Source organism: Malania oleifera, chromosome 7 (genome assembly GCF_029873635.1).
Source record: "Malania oleifera isolate guangnan ecotype guangnan chromosome 7, ASM2987363v1, whole genome shotgun sequence".
In the NCBI taxonomy this organism is placed as follows: Eukaryota; Viridiplantae; Streptophyta; class Magnoliopsida; order Santalales; family Ximeniaceae; genus Malania; species Malania oleifera.
The window spans coordinates 76,339,287-76,364,786 of NC_080423.1; the positions used below are offsets into that span (position 1 = coordinate 76,339,287).

General features: G+C 36.5%; 2 protein-coding genes across 3 annotated transcripts; one reads left to right on the forward strand and one right to left on the reverse strand.

Annotated features, from left to right (window-relative positions):
• Nucleotides 1–735: 735 nt before the first annotated feature.
• Nucleotides 736–10,896, reverse strand: LOC131160897 (uncharacterized). The gene is made up of 3 exons (XM_058116772.1): nucleotides 10,721–10,896; nucleotides 8,092–8,176; nucleotides 736–918 (listed from the first exon to the last, which is right to left on the reverse strand). Exons 1-3 carry the CDS (start codon nucleotides 10,894–10,896, stop codon nucleotides 736–738), a joined length of 444 nt encoding a protein of 147 aa, XP_057972755.1.
• A 7,543-nt stretch (nucleotides 10,897–18,439) lies between these two features.
• On the forward strand, nucleotides 18,440–25,295 carry LOC131159163 (soluble inorganic pyrophosphatase 4-like). Of its 2 annotated transcripts, none has more exons than XM_058113864.1 (9): nucleotides 18,440–18,869; nucleotides 21,003–21,147; nucleotides 21,252–21,280; nucleotides 21,891–21,956; nucleotides 22,035–22,142; nucleotides 23,544–23,609; nucleotides 23,677–23,797; nucleotides 23,939–24,020; nucleotides 24,732–25,295. In XM_058113864.1, exons 2-9 carry the CDS (start codon nucleotides 21,012–21,014, stop codon nucleotides 24,772–24,774), a joined length of 651 nt encoding a protein of 216 aa, XP_057969847.1. In that variant the 5' UTR covers nucleotides 18,440–18,869; nucleotides 21,003–21,011; the 3' UTR covers nucleotides 24,775–25,295. The 2 variants fall into 2 exon arrangements, with proteins under 2 accessions (XP_057969847.1, XP_057969848.1); XM_058113865.1 differs by lacking the exon at nucleotides 18,440–18,869 and adding an exon at nucleotides 18,885–19,418 and having other exon boundaries at nucleotides 24,732–25,255.
• The last annotated feature ends 205 nt before the right edge of the window (nucleotides 25,296–25,500 follow it).

Consider the following 25,500-nt stretch of genomic DNA (forward strand, 5'->3'; position numbering starts at 1 on the left):
AGAGACTTAAGCACTAAGTCTTCCTCTTTTTTTTCTTTATCCCTTTATACTTTTATATATACTTTTATATATATATACCCACAATCCTCAAATTTCCTAATTTAATTAATTTTCTTAATAATAATTAATTAATTAATAATAATAATTTTTTAAATTAATTAATTAATTTTTTTTTTTAGGTTGTTACATTCTCCCTTCCTTAAAAGAATTTCGTCCTTGAAATTCGCTAATCAATCCTTTTACAAAATTCTAAAATTACTTAATTATCATTATACCACAAATTCAATATACTTCACAATTCTAGGTAAGCATATGAATTTAAAATCAAATCAACCTTTAATATAAAATCATACCTGCTCCTGCACCACGAGCAATATCCTTATCAGTTGGAACCATGGTATATACATGCGCCAGACCACCACGAGGCAGTGGCTCATTCCTCTGGTGCTGATCAAGAGCGGGTGCGTTGTTCGGCAGTCCCTGACAATCTCGGGCCATATGGCCGTATCTGCCACACCGATAGCACTTAATGTTCCTGGCTAGGCATTCTCCCCAATGCCTCAACTTACAACGAGCACAATAGGGAGGTGACGAATCGCTCTGACGTCCTTGATTACCTCTATCAGATCTCTGTCCCCCAACATATTTGTCCCTCTTCCACGAACCCTGTCTGGCATCATCAGAAAAAGTAGGAGGCATAGGCCTCTTCCTCTGCTCTGCCATCTCTCCACTCCTCTACAGACTCAATTCTTGCATGGTGGCTCTATCCACTAGTTCTGAAAAGCTCCGCACCTTCAGGACTGCCACTTGCTCGTGAATTCTCGGTTTCAATCCCCTCTCAAACCACCTCGCCTTCTGGAACTCATCTGGAACCATAAAAGGTGCAAAACGGGATAGCTCCATGAACTTCGCAGCGTACTACTGCACAGTAAGTTGCCCCTGAGTCAGGTGGAAGAATTCCTCTGCCTTTGCATGTCACGACCTGCTTAATTTTCACATTTTTTTTTATAATAATATCATCATAAAATCAATACCACACATCTCACATTCCAACTCAGCAGGTCACAATCCTCCTAGACCCGTGGGTACCAGGGATACATTAGAATATACAGCAGAAACCTATGCAGCAGAAAATGTACAATCATATTTATACCATCATATCATACATCACAATGTACCAGAGTTACTACAATCACTGTACTTCCATATATACATCCCAAAAAATGAAATCTAGGGACAATTCCCACAAAACCATACTAGCCCTACCAAAAACTTACCCTTCAAAAAGGGTAGATAAACCACTCTAGATCAGCGGGGCTTTTCTCGCTCTCCTATCAGGGGCACTTGAAAAGTTCATAAGATTTAGGAGTAAGACACCTCTCAGTAAGGGAAATAAACTAATACTAGTGTGTGACAACATGAGTATTCTGTGTTCAACATATATCATACATAACATGTTCAATACTGTTTATCAAATCTGGGAAAAACATACATATACCATCAAAACATGGCAGAACATACTGCATTTTTCATAATCATATTTCATCTCATATAATAATAATAACATAAAAACATTCCTTATAGGTTAGTTGGCTGTTATCATGTATTACCCCCACATGACTAGGTTGTGTAGCCCGAAGGCGAGACCTGACAATGGTTGGCCAACCATTGCCAAGTCAAACAGTAGTCTGTAGGTCCAATGGGTCTGCTAGACCTGGTCCATACACCAGGGGCGATCAACACACTTCTTATAAACCACATCGACCATCCAATCTCACACCACTCCGTACAGCGGCGTTAACACAAATATCATGATCATGAAAACCATGGACACGTAGCAACGGTACCGTGCAAGTGCTAGCCTAAACCAAACCAACCAGGTTCTGATATCATATACATATACTAAAATCGTGATATATGGATATCTCATATAATTAATTTTCACATTAACCATATCATTTTGCACATATACATATATTATGAAAATCATCGGCCCGTACACCGGTATTACATATTTTATCATAGCTCAGCCCGTACGCCAACAAATCATAGCACAGCCCATACGCTGGCAAATCACATCCACATAGCATGGCCCGTACGCCAGCAAATCATATCCACATAGCACGGCCCGTATGCCGACAAATCATATCCACATAGCATGAACCCATACGCCAGCAAATCATATAAAAATCTCGGCCCGTAGGCAGGTTTTCCATCATAAAAATCCATATCATTCATATTTCCAAAAACAATATCTCATACATTTTATACTCATGCCACACAAACGGATTTTCACATATTTAATCATACGATCAATTTCACAGTATTTTGCAAATATAAAACATATATATATATATATATATATATACATTTTCCGTAAATCAGATGCTAAATATATATACATACATTTTCTCAAAACAAAACTAGCTTAGTTTATCCCCTTACCTGACTACTGCAAAGCTCCTGAGAAAATCTTCCCTGCACCCGTAGGGTTCCTAACTCAACACCCTAAAAATAAAAACCCCCAGTATTAAACTTCAATATTTCTACGTGCATAACATTTCTTATAACTACCGTTAAGTCAAATTCAGCTTAAAAAGTCATACCTCAACTTAGGGATGATTCCCAACGTTCCAAATTCAACACCCCTAGAAATGGAAATTCCCAATATTAAAGTTCAGTATTTTTACGCGTATAACACTTTTCTCAACTGTCATAAATCCAAATATTGAGTAAAAAACCTTACCCTGAATTTAAGATGAAATCTAACTTCGTTTCCCTGACGATCCGCTCTGACAGACTTGTAGAGAATCTCGCTAGAAGCGTCGTGGTGACTTCGGATTGTCGATCCGGCGTAAAACTGGTCTAGAATCGAAGAGAGAAAGAGAGAGAGAGAGAGAGAGAGAGAGAGAACAATGGGGTTTCCTAAGGAGGCTTGTACAATTATATATATATATATATATATATATATATTAATATTATAATAACTTACTAATTGAAGTAAAGCTTCTTGGAGAAGCTTATACAACTTTATATATATATATATATATATATATATTTATATATATATATATATATATTAATATTATAATAATTTACTAAAGGAAGCAAAGCTTCTTGGAGAAGCTTGTACAACTTTTTATATATTACATATATATCATAATAACTTACTTATATATATATATATATATATATATATATATATATATGTTTCAATATATATATATATATATATATTTCCTTATCATACTATTCATTTTACTTGTTAATTTAATTAATTTATTTCATTTTATTATTTTTTAAAAAATTTTATTTTTATTATTTTATTATATATATTTTTTTATTTAATCTTATTTTTCCCGGTTACTACATTCCTCCCCCCTTAAAAGAATTTCATCCTCGAAATTTACTGTTCCCGTAACTCGCCATCCTTTAACTAGGAAAAAGGGTCTACTCATTTTATTACCTACCCTCACTTATGACGGAGAAATACCGTTGTTACATTTCGAGTCTTGGAAAATTACATGTACAAAAGAAAACCATTCTCCCAAAACTAAAATATTACACTAATTAAACCATTACATGTACCTGCAAAAGAAACTACCTAACTACTTGCATTTTATCCCATCAACTTTCTTGGAATAGATGCGGATATCTCTGTCTCATCTGCTCCTCGGATTCCCAAGAAGCCTCTTCTACAGTATGATTATTCCACAAAACCTTTACCTGAGGAATTTTCTTATTACATAGCTCCTGTACTTTCCTATCCAGAATCTGTACTAGTACCTCCTCATACCCCAGTGAATCACTAAGCTTCAATTCATCGTAACTGATGATATGAGAATGATTTGGGATGTACTTCCTCAACATAGCAACATGGAATACGTCATGGATCCTGGATAACACAGGTGAAAAGCTAGCCTGTAGGCTACCGGCCCCACTTTATCTAAAATCTCAAATGGACCCATAAACCTAGGACTAAGTTTACCCTTCTTCCTAAAGCGCATAACCCCTTTCATCGGAGCTATCTTAAAAAATACATGATCCCCCACATCAAACTCTAAATTCCTACGGTGATGGTCAGCGTAACTTTTCTGTTGGCTCTGAGCTGAACTAATCCTATCTCTGATGAGTCGAACCTTATCACGCGCTTGCTGCACAAGTTCTGGCCCCACTACTTGCCGCTCACCCACTTCATCCCAAAACGAAGGAGAACGGCATCTCCTACCGTACAGAGCCTCAAATCGTGCCATGCCAATGCTAGATTGATAACTGTTATTATACGCGAACTCTACCAACGGCATGAACTGAGTCCAACTACCCCCAAAGTCTAGTACACACGCTCTGAGCATGTCCTCTAATATCTGTATCGTCCTCTCCATCTGCCCATCTGACTGAGGATGGAATGCCGTACAAAACGATAACTGAGACCCCAGAGCCTCTTGCAAACTCCTCCAAAATCGTGATATAAATCACGGGTCTCTATCTGACACAATTGATACTGGCACCCCATGAGAACGTACTATCTCTTGAATGTAAATCTCCGCTAAATGGCTGAGGGAGTAGCTGATCTTGATAGGTATAAAGTGGGCGGTCTTAGTCAAACGGTCAACAATCACCCAGATGGCATTCTGGCCATGTAATGTCGTCGGCAGTCTTGACACAAAGTCCATCGATATATGATCCCACTTCCATTCTGGGATGAATAACAGCTGCAACTGCCCCTGCCGGCCTCTGGTGCTTAGCCTTTATCTGCTGGCATGTCAAACACTGGGCTATATACTCGGCGATTTCTCTCTTCATGCCACTCCACCAGAATGTTTCATGCAAGTCTTTATACATCTTTGCACTACCAGGATGAATGGTATACAAAGATCTGTAAGCTTCTTCTAAAATAGTCTTCCTGATCTCAGTATCGGCACGAACGCATAATTTGGAACGGAACTGCAAAGCTCCGTCATCTACAATACTGAAATCCTCCCCCTGACCCATCTGTACTCTGCATATCACCTCTGCTAATACTGGATCTTCCTTTTGAGCGGCTTTAATTCTTTCTTACAGAGTAGGCTGTACCATTAGGCTGGAAATACATACTGGGAGATCACTCTCTACTAACTCTATGCCGAGTCTCTCTAGATCCATCATGATCGGATGCTGGATCCCCATAGCTGCCAACACTGGCTCCTTGGATTTCCTACTCAACGCATTAGCTATCACGTTCGCTTTCCCCGGGTGATAACTGATGGTACAATCAAAATCCTTAATCAACTCCAACCACCTTCTCTACCTCATATTCAGTTCCTTTTGCGTGAAGAAATACTTTAAACTCTTGTGGTCGGAGAAAATCTCACACTGCTCGCAATACAGGTAATGCCTCCAAATTTTCAACGTGTGTACTACTGCAGCCAATTCAAGATCATGTGTAGGGTAGTTCTTCTCATATTCTTTCAACTGCCTGGACACATACGCAACTACCCTGCCATGCTGCATCAATACAAAGCCAAGTCCTTTCAAGGATGCATCACTATAAATGACATACCCCTCACCCCCAGATATAATAACCAAAACTAGTGTTGTGACTAACTTCTGCTTCAGCTCTTGAAAACTCTGCTCACAGCAGTTGTCCCACTTAAATCTAACATTCTTCCTCGTCAGTCGTGTCAAAGGTCCTGACAAAGTTGAGAATCCCTCAATGAAATGACGGTAATATCCAGCTAGCCCTAAGAAACTTCTAATCTCCAAGACATTTCTCAGTCTAGCCCAATTCACTACTGCCTCAATCTTGCTAGGATCCACAGAAATACCGTCTCTAGATATAACATGCCCCAAGAACACGACCTTCTCAAGCCAAAATTCACATTTACTGAACTTGGCGTACGACTTCTTTTCCCAAAGTGTCTGCAAAACCTGCCTCAGGTGCATCTCATGCTCCTCATATCTCCTCGAATAGACCAGTACATCATCAATAAAAACAACAACAAACTGGTCTAGGTATCGGTGAAAGACTCTATTCATCAAGTCCATAAATACCGTAGGAGCATTCGTCAATCCAAACGGCATAACAAGAAACTCGTAATGCCCGTACCGGGTCCTGAAGGCCGTCTTCGAGACGTCTTCTGCTTTCACCTTTACCTGATGGTAACCGGATCTGAGGTCAATCTTCGAATACACCCTTGTACCTTAGAGCTGGTCAAACAAATCGTCAATACGGGGTAGAGGATACTTGTTCTTGATCGTTACTTTATTAATTTCCCTATAGTCTATACACATCCTCATAGTCCCGTCTTTCTTCTTCACAAATAACACCGGAGCTCCCCACAGAGATACAATGGGTTGTATGAAGCCCTTATCAAGCAGATCTTGCAACTAATTTTTTAATTCTGCCAACTCTACTGGCGCCATTCAATAAGGTACTTTGGAAATAGGTGATGTACCTGGAAGTAGATCTATGGAAAAATCTACCTCTCGATCAGGTGGCAAGCCTGGTAACTCATCTGGGAAAACATCTGTAAACTCCTTTACTACAGGCGTGCTAGTAAGTTTCAATTCATTTTCTAACTTCTCTTTCACCACAGCCACAAACCCCTGACACCCACTCAGTAGTAGTCTTCTGGCCTGAATAGCTGAAACTAGCTGAGGCAAGGATTATACTTGCGACCCTACGAACTTAAATTTTGCTTCCCTCAAAGATCTGAATATCACTTCTCGTGCACGGAAATCTATGCTGGAAAAATTAGTTGCTAGTCAATCCATGCCAAATATAACATCAAACCCGTGCATGTACAGCACTATTAAATTGGTAGACAAAGTCTTGCCTTGAATATCAACTGGACAACTTCGGAGCACCCTATTACACCTTACTACTGACCTAATCGGTGTAGATACCAACAATTCAACATCTAACAGTTGTGTTTCAGCCCCATATAATTTAATACACCCCGAGGATACAAACAAGTGTGTAGCTCCTGAATCAAATAATGCAATAACTTTAAAAGAAAACATAACAATCATACCTGTCACCACGTCACCTGCCGTCTTAGCCTCACCCAACGTCAGAGTAAACACTCTGGCTGGAGCCGTATTCCTCTACTGGCCCCCACGTGGCGCCTGATAACCTCCCCGATATGGTTTAGGAGTTGGAACTGCATCTAGTGGAGTAGGGCAGTCTCGTACCATGTGCCCCGATCTACCGTAGCGATAGCACACTGGAACTGCATCTGGTGGGGTAGGACAATCCTGCATTATATACCCCGATCTACCGCAGCGATAGCACACTACACCACCAGCTCAACACTCTCCCCAGTGCCTCCTACCGCATGTCTGACAGATTGGAGGGCCCTGCCCTGTCTGCACCTCGCATCCTCCCATCTCCTGCCTCCGCCCTCTGCCTTGATTTCCTCTCCTCCACTGGCCCAGTCTATGACCCTGCTGGTATCCGGTAGATGCAGATCTCTTCCTCTGTCCCTGCTCTTCTGGATTAAGACACTCACCAACCTCAACCAAGGCTGCCCTATTGACTAACTCAGCAAAGTCCTGGATCCATAGCACCACTACCTGCTTGAATATACTCCGCCTCAAGCCCCTCTCAAACTGCCTCGCGTTCTTCACCTCATCAGGAACAATGTATGGGGCGAAACGAGAGAGCTTGATAAAACGTGCTGCATACTGCTGGATGGATAGTTGTCCCTACTTCAGACTCAGGAACTCTTCTACCTTAGCCTCCCTCACAGTAGCTGGAAAATACCTGTTAAAGAACAGATCTTTAAACCGGTCCCATATCATAGCTATCGGAGTCACCCTCTGCTGCTCCAATAGTCGCACCGCAATCCACCACCTCTTAGCCTTTCCTGTCAATCTATAGGTGGCAAAGAGGACCCTCTATTCCTCTGTACACTGCAATACAGTCAAGATTTTCTCGGTCTCCTGCATCCAGTTCTCAACGGTTACAGGATCAACTCCGCCTGAGAACGCTAGAGGATTCATCTTCGTGAACTTCTCTATGGTGCACCCCTGGCTTGCAGGTGGACCACTCTGCTCCCTTGAGCTCCTAGTGATCTCAGCCATAACCTGTTGAGTCATGCTACGTAATACCGGGTCAGAGTCAGTCCCAGTTGCACCTGGTGGTCCTGCTCCATCACTGCCACTCGCATGTGCACTATTTCCTTTTGGATCCATCCTGGAAAATAGCAGTTGCAATTCAGTAATCCTATCCTCATAATTTACCCACCTATCCTCACCACTTATCTCAACATTTTTAACTCATTTCTAATCTCCAGTCCTACATTCTAGGAATACAACCCGACAATAGCTTACTATGGTTTTCCTGAAATTGTCACCTCAGGAAAAACACAGAAACTACCACGGAAGTCCTGCCTCTAGACTGTAGAACAAAACCTCAAATCATTTCCTAAACTCTGGTATTGTTTATACTGCATTCTAGAGTCTACAGAACCTAGCAACCTAGGCTCTGATACAAAGCTGTCACGACCTGCTTAATTTCAACATTTTTTTAATAATAATATCATCATAAAATCAATACCACACATCTCACATTCCAACACAGCAGGTCACAATCCTCCTGGACCTATGGGTACCAGGGATACATTAGAACATACAGCAAAAGCCTACACAGCAGAAAAAGTACAATAATATTCATACCATCATATTATACATCACAATGTACCAGAGTTACTACAATCACTGTACTTTCATATATACATCCCAAAAAATGAAATCTAGGGACAATTCCCACAAACCATACTATCCCTACCAAAAACTTACCCTTCAAAAAGGGTAGATAAACCACTCTAGATTAGCGGGGCTTTTCCCGCTCTCCTATCAGGGGCACCTGAAAAGTTTATAAGATTTAGGGGTGAGACACCTCTCAGTAAGGGAAATAAACTAATACTAGTGTGTGGCAACATGAGTATTCTGTGTTCAACATATATCATACATAATATGTTCAGTACTGTTTATCAAATCTGGGAAAAACATACATATACCATCAAAACATGGCAGAACATACTGCATTTTTCATAATCATATTTCATCTCATATAACAATAATAACATAAAAACATTCTTGGTAGGTTAGCTGGCTGTTGTCATATATTACCCCCACATGACTTGGTTGTGTGGCCCGAAAGCGAGACCTGACAATGGTTGGCCGATCACTGCCAAGTCAAACAGTAGTTTGTAGGTCCGATGGGTCTGCAAGACCTGGTCCGTATACTAGGGGCGTTAACACAAATATCATGATCATGAAGACCATGGACACATAGCAACGGTACCGTGCAAGTGCTAGCCTAAACCAGGCTAACCAGGTTCTGATATCATATACATATACTGAAATCGTGATACATGGATATCTCATATCATTAATTTTCACATTAACCATATCATTTTGCACATATACATATATTATGAAAATCATCGTCCCGTACGCCGGTATTACATATTTTATCATAACTCGGCCCGTACGCTAGCAAATCATAGCACAGCCTATACGCTGGAAAATCACATCCATATAGCACGGCCCGTACGCCGGCAAATCATATCCACATAGCACGGCCCGTACGCCGGCAAATCATATCCACATAGCACGGCCCGTACGCCGGCAAATCATATAAAAATCTCGGCCCGTAGGCCGATTTTCCATCATAAAAATCCATATCATTCACATTTCCAGAAACAGTATCTCATACATTTTATACTCATGCCACACAAACGAATTTTCACATATTCAATCATACGATCAATTTCACAGTATTTTTCAAATATATATATATATACATTTTCCGCAAATCAGATGCTAAATATATATACATACATTTTCTCAAAACAAAACTAGCTTAGTTTATCCCTTTACCTGATTACTGCAAAGCTCCTAAGAAAATCTTCCCCTCACCCGCAGGGTTCCTAACTCAACACCCTGAAAATAAAAACCCCCAGTATTAAACTTTAATATTTCTACGTGCATAACATTTCTTATAATTACCGTTAAGTCAAATTCGGCTTAAAAAGCCTTACCTCAACTTAAGGATGATTCCCAACGTTCCAAATTCAACACCCCTGGAAATGAAAATTCTCAGTATTAAAGTTCAGTATTTTAACGCGTATAACACTTTTCTCAACTGTTATAAATCCAAATATTGAGTAAAAAGCCTTACCCTGGATTTGGGATGAAATCTAACTTCGTTTCCCTGACGATCCGCTCCGGCAGACTTGTAGAGAATCTCAATAGGAGCGTCGTGGTGACTTCAGATTGCCGATCCGGCGTAAAACTGGCTCGGAATCGAAGAGAGAGAGAGAGAGAGAGAGTCGTAGGAGAGAGAGAGAACAATGGGGCTTCCTAAGCTTGTACAATTATATATATTAATATTATAATAACTGACTAATTGAAGCAAAGCTTCTTGGAGAAGCTTATACAACTTTATATATATATATATTAATATTATTATAATTTACTAATTGAAGCAAAGCTTCTTGGAGAAGCTTGTACAACTTTTTATATATTACATATATATCATAATAACTTACTTATATATATATATATATTTCCTTATCATACTATTCATTTTACTTGTTAATTTAATTAATTTATTTCATTTTATTTTTTTAAAAAGTTTATTATTATTATTATTATTATTATTATATATTTTTTATTTAATCTTATTTTTCCCGATTACTACATCGTAGCCCTAGTGGTGGCAGGGAAGTACCGATTGTAGAAAAGCTCCTTAAATCGACTCCAAGTCATATCCGCAGGTACTGCCTGCTTTTCCTCTAATAGCTTTACTGCTTGCCACCAGCGCTTGACCTCCCCTGTTAACTTAAAGGTAGCGAAGATAACCTTTTGTGCATCAGTACAAGGTAACACAGCCAACATTTTCTCCATTTCTTACACCCAGCTCTCCGCTACGAGGGGGTCAACACCGCCCGCAAATGCAGAAGGTTTCAGGCGAGTAAATTGGTCAATCGAACAGAACTGGTTCACAGGTGGGTAGTTCTGTCCTTCAAAGTCTCGCCTAATTTTTTCCCGAACCTGTCGAGCTAAACCCCGCAGTAGAGTGGAGGTATCGATCTCTCCCACACTAGTAGCTCCTACATTATTCTCCTCTCTAGCATCAACGTCCTTTCCCCTGGAATCCATCCTGTAGACAGGACAGAAGCGAATTTAGAACCTTCATATCACATTAGATACAGTTATAGAACAACGAATCAGTTTAACATTTAAATCCTCAATGAAAACATCAAACAACCAGCTTATCCCCAAATCAACCTAACTCTTAAGTTCTAATTCTGAGTTCCAATCTCTCTGCTCAGAAACATCACCGTCAACGGATTTACCGTGGCTTTCTGAAACTGGCCGGATTCAGAAACTCACAGAAGTCCATCAAGGGATTTTTGCCTCTAAGCTACGAAACAAAACTCAAAATATCTTATCAACATCCTAATCTACCCATTCCTATCCTTAACCTTATTCGTACCTATATGCTGGTATTAATCAATCCTAAAGTCTGTAGAATCTATAACCTAATGTTCTGATACCACAATGTGACGCCCCGAAACCCACCAAGTGGGGCCCGGGTGCCAGATGTTCCAATCACCTATATCTGATACCATAATTAACATGTACGCAACGGAACATAAATAAATAACCTCAAATAAATACCAGAGTTCTATATAACAACCCAAAAACGAACACTACAACATCCAGATATCCATATCCACAACCAATATTTAAAACATAACCCAGTACAAACACATCTGTATATATATACCAGTATCTCACAATAACCCAGAAAGAAACCACCAAATACAATCCTAGCCGAGGCCTTCAAACTCGGTCTTTAGAAGAACCTGAAAAATTGTTAATCCACTAGAGTGAGACACTTCTCAGTAAGGGTGGAATAAATTATAACAGTGTGTGACAATTGAGTTTTAATATTTACATATCAAAATAAATTGCTTCTCACATAATATCAAGTAGTTTCCCTCTGCTCTGGTACTAAAACTACCTACCAGACCACTCACCTTACTCAGTAAGCCCTCAGGTGAAGTATTACCTCGCTGCCAGTACGAACATCTTTATTATTTTAAAGGCGAAGGTTTTCGAGGATCGGGATGTCTACCCGCCCATACAAGTAGCATCCCTTTGCACTGATACCAAGAAACTACCTAGCACAGCACTCGCCTTTCTCAGCAAACCCTCGGTGGTATGTTTACCTCACCGCATGCACATACATGCATTCACAATATGATATACCATTATTTTTATGCTATAATTAAATTCACATGAGCACAACACATTCGCACAGGAATCATGCATCTCATACTTCATCTTCCAATTTCCTCAGTACGTGGCCCACACAGAGCAACTGCGTACATGTCAGTACGTAGCCCACACAAGCACCTATGTACTTTTTATCTACACGTGGCCCACACAGGCACCACTACCCACACATGGTACATAACATGGCCCACACAGGTGTCACCATCCACACATGATGCATAACATGGCCCACATAGGCGCCATTATCCACATAGGATATAACGTGGCCCACACAGGCACCACTCCAACTTCCGCGACACGTGGCCCACACAGGCACCACTATTCACCAGTATCCAATCCCCATGACCTACCCGTCGTACATCAGTAGAACAAGCTCCTCGACCTGTCAATGTCCTACCCCATATAAATGACAATATGACGAGCTCCTCGACCTGCCAACATCATATTTTGATTTATATCTAGGCAATATAACAACCTCCTCATGACAATGTTATATTAAGATGCATACGAATAACCACACCAGTTAGTTCACATAGACGCATCAATACATTACCACACAGGTATCCAACATATCAATACATTCCCACACAGGAATCAAACATAAAAATTCATTCATCATGTCATAATCATTCTAAACAACCCCTCATGTAAGCCCAAATACCATAGATATTCATATTTAATTTATTAGAAAGAAATTATTCTCATGCCACATGATTTTAATATCATAAGCAATTATCCCCAAATATAACCTTAAACCAAAATCATCATTTTTCTAGTAATCAAGCTATTCTGAAAATCATATAGATAAATAATAAATTTTATATGCTCATGAATAACTAGTTCACCTTAATAAAATACAGATATAATTTTATTCCCCGTTACCTGATTCCCTGAACCACGCCTGCAGGGCTCCCAAGATTATACTTGCAACGCTCACCTGAACCCTGATTCAATCAAATCAACTTCAATAAAATATTATTAATTTTAACCTTTCCCTAATTACAATAATTAAATACCAATTAATTTCTAAATAACCCATTTATTTCAGTTTTGGGGCTATTCCTACAACGATCCCACGAGAAATCCGTTCCGCTAGATTTGTAGAGAATCATCCCTAGATTCTCATTGTGGTATTCGATCGTCAATTTAACATAAATTTTAAGAAAAATTGAGGTAAGAATGAGAATTTACCTTACCCCAAGAGATATGCCCACGTTGCTCCTACAATAAATCCACTTTGGTAGATATGTCGGTGGCGAAGAATGGAGTCTAGTGGTGTTTTTGGATTTTCAATTGGGCGAGAATTCGCCGCGAAATCGTAAAAAGAAAAGGAGTGGAGAGCGTGAGCTAAGAGAATTTTTTTTTTTCCCTTCTTTTTCCTTTCTGTTCTACGCAGCGTGAGAGGTTCTTTGTTTTTTTTTTTTTCCTTTTCCTATTTCTGTTTTGTTCCAGGTGGTTCCAGAGGAAGCTAAACACTAAGCTTTTTTTTCTTTTTTTTTTCTTTACTTATTTCCTTTCCTACTTTGCTCACAGACTTAAGCACTAAGTCTTCCTCTTTTCTTTATCCCTTTATACTTTTATATATACTTATATATATATATATATATATATATATATACTTGTATATATATACATATACACACATATATATATATATATATACAATTTATCCTTATATGTATTACATATATATATAACCACAATCCTCAAATTTTCTAATTTAATTAATTTTCTTAATAATAATTAATTAATTATTAATAATAATTTTTTAAATTAATTAATTAAAATTTTTTTTTAGGTTGTTACAGTGTAGCAGTATGAGTTTCGTTATATTATAATATACTCATTTCAGTGATAATACCATATGAGAAAATATACAAATTCATATTCATAACCGTGTAGATACAAAACACAATCTTTTATAAGTTTTATTCCATTTCTCAAATTCATTCACATGCAACTCATATTCATCAACGTAAGTTATCCCGAAATAATTAATTGAGTTCGTATAGGCATTTTGGACGCCGCTATTAAAATAGCTTTTCTGGCTATATTTTCTGTTACTCCGCCCATTTCATAAAGTATTTGACTTGGTTTAACAACAGCTACCCAATATTCGGGAGATCCTTTCCCCGAACCCATACGTGTTTCCGTAAGTTTTACCGTAACTGATTTGTCTGGATAATCCCAGGGAACAGTGAAGCTTCGTAGGGTCTTTCTGTCCAGGTGCAGGGAATCCGCATCTTCACAGACATGTCTATTTTACCGAGCCTCTCTCCGAGACAGTGCCCAGATCGTTACGCCTTTCGTGCGGGTCGGAACTTACCCGACAAGGAATTTCGCTACCTTAGGACCGTTATAGTTACGGCCGCCGTCCCGAGGATAAGGAAGATTACCCATCCATACAAGTAGCTTCCCTCTACCTTGATGTCATTTGTATCCTGGCCCGAGTCCTCTGACTTCCATTTCCCTATTCCTTATGTGTGCGTTGAATCATGTACTTGTTTACAAGTTAGGTACACACATTAGTTCCAAGTGCTTTATCAACATCAAAATAGGAATTGAACTAAAAAAGTAAACAATTTTTTTTCCTTTTATTTGTACTTTTGTTAATAATAATAATAACAATAAATCTTTTGTAATATTTGGCCTGGACCAAAATGGGGTGTCTACATCTAAAATATAATATACTATTAATTTAAAACCCATGTTAGTACATTTTAAATAATTTAACTTTATATTAAAAATTAATGATACCTCATACATTGAATGAGTTTTTTCTTAATAAATTAATAAAAATGATTTTATATGTTATTAATATTTGATTTTCTTAATTTTTTAATTATATTATAATAAAATATTTTCATGTTTAACATTATTTGAATAGAGAGAAAAATATGATAGAAAATTATTTATTTTCTTATTTCCCCCTCCCCCCTTTTTATTGAAGTCACGGTGAGTTCGCCCCCTTTCTTTGCCTTAACTTTTTATTTTTAGAATTAAAAGTTGGGTAGAACATGTTTAGTAAATAAAATTTTTAATTTTTTTAAAAAGTCAATTTTTTTAATTTTTTGGCAAGCTTTTAAAAATTACAAATTTTAAACTTTTAAAAGTTGAAAGTTACATTTTTCTCCAATAAATTATTCAATTCCATTATTATCCTTGATATTTTTCAAATATTACAAAATTATAAATGTATTACTTATATTTCTTAAAAATACATAGCTATTTTAATCATTTAAAATTCTTTTAGGTACCTTACAACTTTTTTACCAAATACTCAAATCCAAATTTTTTTTTACAAGGGGACCAAACATTTTAAAAATATCAAAAAATTCCTTTCCATTAAAAAGTTATAGACGAACGAAAGTAAGCCTCAAATTCTTGATCGAAACGAAGCTTGAATGAAGTTAATATTATAATGAAGTCGTTGATCAATGTTTATTATGAAAAGGAATTAGGAAATAGTGCTATATGAAAATAGTGAATTAACATTTATTTTGGTTGAAATATTAAAATAAATTCTCCTCTTATTTTTTGGTTTTCTAATAAATATTTATTGTCATCTCATCTCATCTCTCGCCGACAAACAATAAATTAAATACTCAATCAACACTATGTTTTGGTTGCTTTTGACTCTTGTTTGGAACTTTGAAAAATGTTAAAATGAATTTTTATTTTTATTTTGCTCTTTGATCAATATTCGGTGCTGCCACTTCAATTTGTTGTGATTGTGGACATAACTAGGCCTGCAAACAAAGCTAGCTGAGTCAAGCGGAGCTGTGGCGAGCTCAAGCTCAACTCGAGCTTAAAGTTTTCTATTCAAGTTCAACTCATTTAGCATATAAATAACTCAAGCTTGGCTCAAGCTCAAACTCAACTTGATTGAAACTCGTTTCAAATTAATAAATGGGCAGCGCTGCTAACTAATTAAATTAATTGATACTTAATAAATGTAATTTGAAAAAAAAAATATTTTAAAGTAAAAAATTTAAAATCAAGTATTTAATGTGATTAATATTAAGTTCGTTCATGGACCTAATATTGAGCTAGTTCACTAGCCTAATATCGAGTTAACTCATGAGTTATTAACAAATTAGTAAACGAGCTAAAAAACGAACAAACTTGCGAGCTATTAAACACGCCAGCTCACGATCCTAATAAGGCATGTATGAATCAATTCGAGCTTGGCTTGTTTAGTTGATGAGTTCAAAATTTGAACTTGAGCTCGACTTGTTTAACTTATTAAACGAGTTTAAGCGAGCCATTATTAAGTTGAGTATCAAGTAGCTCACGAGCGGCTCAACTCATTTGTAATCCTAGACTCAACGCCCCATCGCAAATAGCAAATTAACAATTAATACTATGTTTTGGTTGCTTACAGTCCTTAGGGTTTTTAAAAATTTTAAATATGAAAAAACTTTTTTTTATATTGAATTATCAAAAATGTAAGAAAAAATATATAATAAATTAATGGACAAAATTTTAATTTTATATCTAATAAATATTTTAAATTAAAATTAAAATTATATTAAGATTTTATTAATATTTGATACAAAGAAAAATACAACGAAAAATAATTTTTAGTATTTTTTTTTTCAAATAAATGTATAGTTGAAATTAATGGGGTTGAAAATTGCAAGTCATTAATCATGTGTGGATTGATATTTTTAATTTTTCCACTTGTTTCATTAAGCGTGATCCATGATCGCATAAATTGGCGGAAAATGATTCATATAGTCAACCCCATTTAGTGGGACTAATGCTTGATTTTGTTATTATTGTTATTGTTTCATTAAGTGTGGGTCAGTCAAATACATGATGTACATTTGGGCTCTATTTTATTTCACCACTTGACCAATATATGTGACTATATTACCTTTTCTTTGAATGTTAAAATGCTAAACTTTTTTTTTTTAAATGAGAAAAAATATATATATATTTTCTTGGGATTGGTAAAATATCAACTAATATGTTACTTTTGCCATCTTACATATTTTTACTAAATAAAGTTATTTCTTTAACTGGCTATAAAATAATTTTATGAGCTTATTCTTTACGCAACAAATGGACAAATTGAACTTATATATCCATAAATAAAAGAATGATTTATAACTTTCGTATAATGTCATGTCTCTCTTTGTATTATCAATAAAAGACAAAAGACAATCGTAAAGCCAAAAATAGAAGTGGTCGATTTTCGTTTTATTTTTGTCTAGACGAAAAAGTAGGTTCGAAAAGTTACTACTGCTTCAAAGTAAAAAAAAAAAACTATAAAAATTAGCTTTAAAAAAGAACAATACTCTAATCTCGATGTAGATTTTTCTAAAAACCAACTCTAAGTGTATATCCTAATAAATTTTTTAATATTTGTATTGTAATAACATTATATTACTTTAAAAGTTTGTGATTTTATAAAAATTATTCAAATAGTGAGAGGTTAATATTTATGTATTATAATTTGAGATTTTAAGATTGAAGAAAAGGTAAAAAGATCTCTTATTACAATTTAATAAAATTTTAAGAAAGAAAAAAAAAAGTCAACGTCAAATTTTATTATCTTTATTAAATTACTTTCTCTTTAAAAATAATTGTTAAGAATGAATTTATTGAATCAAGAAATATTTGTTAGTAGATAGATTGCGTATTCTTTAATAAAGTTTAGTTGACCTTAAAAAAATAGTAAAATTTACTATTTGCTTATATTATCATCTAATAAAATTAACAAATTTTTTTTTTTTTTCTGAAGATCTATTTTGAATATCTGGGCCATTAAAATATTACTTTAAGATTTTACCTTCATTTAAAAAAAAGAATATTATGTATTTACATTTCTTAGTCTCTCTCACATAAGTATAATTTTGACTTTAATTATGTAAGATATTTTTTCTATGATAGACTATAGAGATCAATAGACCAACTTGCTTCATATATGTTACATTTTGGTATTAAAGACAAAATTATGGCTGTTACGAGTCAAAGTCAACAGTATCTTAAGGTATTGTGCTGGGCGGCCCGACCTGTTCATAGACGGTGACACTAAGGGACCTACCGGGTGTAATGTGTTGGTGAAGCTGATTCCGCTCCAGATCACCACTCCACCACGCGGCCCACGTCCGCCCCCATTCAAATTTCATTTTAATTTTGGGAAAGCCGTAACGGCGAGTCCTCACCGGATAATGCAGTGACCGCAATGAGCCGCACGACCGTTAGGAAGTCCGTCGCCGTCACCGACCGGAGCAGGTGGACCCTACGTGTATCCATACACCCAATCATTATATGACGCGTGTCACAGGAGCCGAGTTGGAGGCACGTTACGCTGGCTCTAAATGGGATCTCCAAATATTCCGATGGCATTTCTTCATTTCTTACACCGAAACGTAAATGTCACGCCTGTTCTTTAATATATAAATGGCGCCTTTAAAACCAGAAAGAGCAAACAAAGCGGGAACGCGTCAAGCTTCAGCTTTCAGTCCTCTCTCTCTCTCGTCTTGTCCTTCATCTCGAGATTCGAGTTTGATCTCTAAAGCTTGATCGCGAGAAGAATATTGTTTAATTCGGTTCTTAAACTCAAGGTACGTTTCGAAGGTGGCTTCTGGTTTGCGAATCGTCATTTCTAGAGTTTTCGGTGCGATTTTTCTTTTTCTTTTTTGAGTCGTCTTTTAGGTGATTTGGTGATATTTTACTACATTTTGCATCTCTGTTTTTCGTCTCTTGTTCTGTTCAAGCCTCGTGGATCTGATAGACTGTTCATTGTCGTGTTCTTGGCTTTAGTTGAGTGTTCCCAAATGTTCGCGTGTGATGATTATTTCGGAGATCTGATGAGTCGATGATCATTTTTAGGAATTTTACTTTCCATCTTTCTGGAATATTTCATGGCACCTTCATTTCGTGCTGATTTTAGTTACTCTTGAGATCGGCATGACTACTTTTTGGTTTTCCTAATCTTGCATAAATTGACTGAATCAAGTGTTGGTTGAATAGTGTGATATTTTTTTGGAGCCATTTTTTTTTTAATATTTTTATACATTTTTCATTTTCACTTACTTTTTGTTTGATCGCTTAAAGTGGAACAGCTGTTATTTGATTGTGGTTCTATCTACAGACAGATCTATCCTTCAGATGTAAGAAACTGTGTTACTTCATATTTTAGGGAACTGTTTTTATATGATCATAGATCTATAGTTTGGATACAACTCTTTCCGTACTCATGTCTTTGGATACAACTCTTTCCGTACTCATGTCACTCTATTGCTCATCATTTATTACATGTAAGTTTTTCCTATCTACACCTAGCGCATACTTCTGTTTGCGGGAAATCATTTAATTTCCTCTTACATGTGTTTCCATTGCTATCAACTATCAGATCAAGGCACCGTTGAGAATACAGGCAGTATATTTGGTTCTTGCTGTTGTACAACTAAAAGCCAAGTTCTCATTGTATTTTGACAGCCTATGGTAGACCTTGGTCATACTCACGTGCCTGGTGTTTTATCTCCCCAATACATTGTTTTGTGAATGTGTGTCAACATCCTTTTTAGTATGGTTATCAAATTTGACGATGATGTTGGGCAATAAAGTTGGGTGGCAACTGGTGAAGTATTTTAAGATTATATTGTCTTCAAAATTTTAAATTTGTAGGCAAGTCTTAGATAAATTTCTAAATAAGATTTGGATTAGAAAGAGGAATCATGTAGCCAATCCCACTTAGTGAGATTTAAAAGAGCTGGTGGTGGCTGTTCTGTTGTATGTCCAAGATTTTGGGGTCAGAAGTTCGAAGGCTCACTGGTGAAGTATTTTAAGATTATATTGTCTTCAAAATTTTAAATTTGTAGGCAAGTCTTAGATAAATTTCTAAATAAGATTTGGATTAGAAAGAGGAATCATGTAGCCAATCCCACTTAGTGAGATTTAAAAGAGCTGGTGGTGGCTGTTCTGTTGTATGTCCAAGATTTTGGGGTCAGAAGTTCGAAGGCTCTTTTCCAACAATAAAGGTGGAACATTTTTCAAGGGTGGTATTGTGTGTGAGTTGTTTGAGATTGGGGTTCATGGATTTGGCTTAAGTGTGACGTGATGAAAGTCTGTAAACCTTTTTCTTGGCAATGGTGAAGCTTGTGTGTTGATCATGGATGTAGGCCAAGTGAAAAAAGCTGAACCATGTTGAATCTGTTCGCGTGTATTCTTGATAATGTGCTTCAGCTTACTATGGGCTTAACAAAGCATGGAATAGTCAACTAGCCAAGTCTATAGTCTAAAAGTGCATTCTCATGACATGGGATTTTTACACAAAACGGTACTAGCACCTTGTTATTTACTAGTTTAGTTAGCACGCCATATGAATACTTTGTTCATCCATTTATCAATTTGCTGAAGAACCATCTACATTTAGGAAGTGATTGGGTTGTTGTACTGACAAACGTGGTTTGCTTTGATGTCTCCAAATTGTCTGCACATTTCTGCCATCAGTGATTCTAAATATATTTTAACAGAAGAATCAAATCAATTACCTTCCTAGCCAGGAAGTATTGATTACTGGTTTTATATCAAGGAAAGCTCTTATTCGATATTTCTTATTGGACTCTTGTGAGATGCTTTCTTTGGGAATCTTGTTTTTAATAGTTGATCTGTGAACATATTTGCTTGATAATGTTCTTCCCATTTAACTTGAAATTTGATTTGTACATTTGACAGTGCGATTATGTTTTCAGTTTGCAGTTATGGCTCCACCTATTGAGGTTCCAAACAAAACTGTTCACACTCAACAATCCCCACATCCACCTCTTAACGAAAGAATACTTTCATCATTGACCAGGAGGCAAATGGCTGCACACCCTTGGCATGATCTTGAGATAGGTATATAATTTTTGTTTTAAACTACAGAATGCAGATAGTTTATTCTCAAAATTATGTTTACTGTTGTAATAAATTCCTTATTTGTCCATCCAATTTCTTTGCAGGACCTGGAGCTCCAATGGTTTTCAATTGTGTAAGAATATTAAAATTTATTTAGTTGTTAATGGCCAACTTTAGTCTGCAAGAAGGTTGGAATGAAGCTTAGTAGTCTTTTGCCCCCACACAGTACCACAGAAAACAGAAAATGAGTCCCCGCAATATGCTTGATCTCCTCTGTTTGCAGATCTCTTTAGCCATAGGGTTAGAGTTGAGAAACATCATTATTTGGAACTTATTGATGATTGGAGAATGGCTTCTGAATTTGACTTATACAAATTACAGAGCTACTAGCGAGGGGTATTTCCCTTGTATTCCAACATGGAGTTTGGGAAAATCTTGTTTGCAGTTTGCCCAAAATAAGAAGCATTACTTGTAGTTTCTGATATTTATATTAATACAAAATAGCCTTATGTTGTCCATACTTGTATTTATGTTTTTCATATACTTAATTTTCAAAAAAAAAAAAATGCATTTTTGCATTTGGCAAGCTTTTGCTGAAACAAAGTGTAGTTTTTTAGCATTTACAGTTTGCTTCCTTTTCTATTTCAGAAGAGTGAGAAGTTTGGAAATTTGTATCGTATAAATTGTTATGCATTTGGCACTCTCACTTCATTAAGGTGGTAGAATCTATCTAATCTTCACAGGTTGTTGAAATTAGCAAAGGAAGCAAGGTGAAGTATGAACTTGACAAGAAGACTGGGTTGATCAAGGTAGTTTAGTGTGCTATTGATTTTTCTTACTGCCCTCTGTGATTTCATATTGAGCATCTAATTGGTGTGTATATGCAGGTTGACCGTGTACTCTACTCCTCAGTTGTGTACCCTCACAATTATGGCTTCATCCCACGTTCTTTGTGTGAGGACAATGACCCCATGGATGTTTTAGTTATCATGCAGGTATGCTGGTAGATGCACATATCCTGTTTTAGATGTTGCTGTTTTGCGTGGTGCTTGTTGATTATATCATGCTTGGAACAATTTTGAGTTTATCTAAGGGGTGAGTTCAACAAGGCTTCCTTATTGCGGACACCTCTGGGCTACTATTGAACTCTTCACCTTTACATGACCCTAGACTTGGAACCTGCAACCAGTATTGGAAGACAACAATATATTTTGCATGAACATCTGCCTTTTCCAATGTTAGGCTGGAATTTATATTAGACCTGGTTGTGCAATTTAGAACCAAAGGTTGTGTTTTGGAGCTTGGCGCTGGCATTTGTTTGAATTTGAACAAAATTCATTACAATTTTGTGTTGCATTTTATTTAATTCACAAATCCAACTCCAAGGTCCAAACTGCAAGCTCCCAAACACAGGGATAGTGTATTTCAAATCTGACAATATAATCCAAACTGAAATTAAAGAATAAAAAAAAAATAAGAGAAAATCGTTTCCCCCCTGCTGAAAAAAAAGAGAGGCAGTATACTCCATAAGGGTTCTGCTGTGTGGATAAATATGCTGTACCATGAACTTGTTCAAATTATAAATAAAACAAGAAACTTATGGAGCGCAGGAATAGTGTATTTCAAATCTGACAAAATAATCCAAACTGAAATTAAAGAATCAAAAAGAATAAAAGAAAATTTCTAACCCCCTGCTAAATAAAAAAAAAAAAAAAAACAGTACGCTCCTATATATATAAGGGTTCTGCTGTGTGGATAAATATGCTGTATTAGAACTTATTCAAATTATATATAAAACCAGAAACTTATGAAAATGATGGATAAAGGTTCATGAAATGAGAAGTAATAGTTGAGGCAATGCGAGTGTCTACAGAATTTAATTATATTTTATTTCTAATTTATAATTTTAATTTTTTTCGTATTCACACACTTATTTTGATTAGCAGTGGAATTTTAGTTTATGCCTTGCCGAGTTTAGTCTACTGGGGCTAGGTTGGTAAATCAATAATGTGTACCTTTTGCACCCTCTGGTTCCAGAACTTGAGTTATGGGGAGCGATTTGGATTTCCAAGCATTGCATATTTTATTGTGTATGGTCTTGTCAACATAAAATTTGGGAAGTTTTCATGCCGACGGCCAAAACAGTCTGTTATGTATGGCTCCTAGAAGACATTTCTTTTAAGGATGAGAATCTGGGTTGGAATAAATTTGGAGCTATCAACTCACTTTAAATGCATGGATTCTCCAGTTTCACCAGTTTGTAGGTTATAATGCTTATGCTACTGGCAATCCAGCATTTATTTTATATTCATGCTTTTTCCCTGCATTTTTTTAATTGTTGAAGACAATGCTTAATGATGGATCCTCATTAGTTCATAACTTGCTAATGATTACAGGAACCAGTTCTTCCAGGATGTTTTCTTCGGGCTAAAGCGATAGGCCTCATGCCTATGATTGATCAGGTATGGAACCTTCCCCGACTGATGAAAACATCTTCCCTTGTTCTAGCTCTAACTCTGATGAATATAGGGAGAAAAAGATGACAAGATAATTGCTGTGTGTTATGATGATCCTGAGTACCGCGATTACAATGACATAAAGGACCTCCCACCGCATCGTTTGGCTGAGATACGCCGCTTCTTTGAGGACTGTATCCTTCTAAAAATCTTGATTCTTAGCAAGTCCTATTATATCTGTAAGCAGCTCTTTTTTCCACATTGTCCACTACTGATATGCCTAATCAGCTTAAGCATGTTATTATTATTTTTTTTATCTTTAACAAAATAATCAGATAAGAAAAATGAAAACAAAGAAGTTGCAGTTAACGACTTTCTGCCAGCCACTGCTGCCTATGAAGCAATCCAGCATTCCATGTGAGTGATGATTTTTGAATTTCAGTTAACACTATTTTTTATAACTTGCCTATATATGAAACTGTATTGACCACAAATGGTATTCATGAGTGCTGGCTCTTTGTGAAGTGTCCTTTGTTTTTCAATTTGTTTAGGATGGAACCATTTATGCTCTGATTGCTGATGCACAGATAGCAATTTTAGTTTCATTTACAATTGAAATTAACCACTTACATGCTCATCATGCCAAACAGCCGAAGTTATGGGGGCACATTTTTTTCAGAGCCCATGTTCTGCCTGCTAAGTGAGAGAAACTTTGGGTCCATAAACAATGTCCAATAAACTCATAATCAACTCCATTTTGCACTTTTGGTGGAGGAGCCATGGTGTTACTATTGCAGTTGCCATCTTCACCAAGATTAATGTTGCATTTGAGAATGCTGGATTTGAGCCTTGGATATGAAATTGTGAGGAACTGGACAAAACTCGGTGTTGAGTTTTGAGGCTTGTCCAATTCCACTCAATCCAAGGCTTTAATTCTTTTGTATATGAGCATGAAGCATGTAATAATATATTATTCTCCCATTAATACGTAGGCAATTACCATTTAGATTTGTCTCCAAATTTTGCTTCCTTCCTGCATCCCACCCATTCCTATTATTATTATTATTATCTACGTCTGTAATCTGTTTCTTGTGGCATTTTATTGTTCATTTTTTGTGCCTTGTGAAGGAATCTTTATGCAAACTATATTGTGGAGGGCCTGCGGCGATAGCATGTTCCTCACATGAAGTGTTCAACTTTTGGAGCGCGACCCTCTGTTATAGGGAATATGCAGTTACATAAGCTTGTTTATTTATACGAAGCGGTTTTGCCAAAAACTATACTATGTTTTTTGACTGATTTCATATAGTTCTTATAGGTCAAAGTATTGATATATTTTTACCCTTGAAATGGTGTAATGGGTGTGATGTTGATGCCATGATTTTTCATTTTGCCTCATATTGGCAGCTATCAAGGAACTGATCCTATTTAGATTTGATTTTCTTAAAAAATATTATTGTTGATCGTGTAAAAAAAAATTTCCATGGCTCCATGTAATTATGGGTTATTTATATTGCTAACACGTCTTTTAATTTCTTTTTGGGAAAAAAAAGGAGTCAGCATACGTTACTCTATTTACAACTAGTGTACAAAATACCTTATGTGCACATTGTACGGTGCAATATCGTAGCATGGGAGAACGTGCTTTTATACATTGGGAGGTTCGCTACCTAAGCTATATGATAAGAATAGTTTGTCTTGCATTCCAAATCTTTTTTGCATTTTTTTAAAAAAATTGAACCTAAAACTTCCAATCTAAACATCACCCTGATTAGGAGGCCGTCTGAAACAATTGATTAGTCTAGAAAGAAAAATGTTACTTGGTTCTTGAAAAAGATACCACTTTATAATATGTAAAAAATTGCCTTGATGAATGTGTTAATAGAGAAAAGTGTAC

Bases quoted from the DNA above. Each gene is read 5' to 3' on its own strand.
- LOC131160897 (XM_058116772.1), bottom strand. From the start codon at position 10,896: ATGGAGAAAATGTTGGCTGTGTTACCTTGTACTGATGCACAAAAGGTT. The intron at 8,177-10,720 runs GTACTTCCCTGC...GCTATTTTCCAG, and splicing joins AAGGAGCTTTTCTACAATCG to GATGGATCCAAAAGGAAATA. The intron at 919-8,091 runs GTATTACGTAGC...ACTGTGCAGTAG, and splicing joins CTGGGACTGACTCTGACCCG to TACGCTGCGAAGTTCATGGA.
- LOC131159163 (XM_058113864.1), top strand. From the start codon at position 21,012: ATGGCTCCACCTATTGAGGTTCCAAACAAAACTGTTCACACTCAACAA. The intron at 21,957-22,034 runs GTAGTTTAGTGT...GTGTATATGCAG, and splicing joins AGAAGACTGGGTTGATCAAG to GTTGACCGTGTACTCTACTC. The intron at 22,143-23,543 runs GTATGCTGGTAG...TAATGATTACAG, and splicing joins ATGTTTTAGTTATCATGCAG to GAACCAGTTCTTCCAGGATG.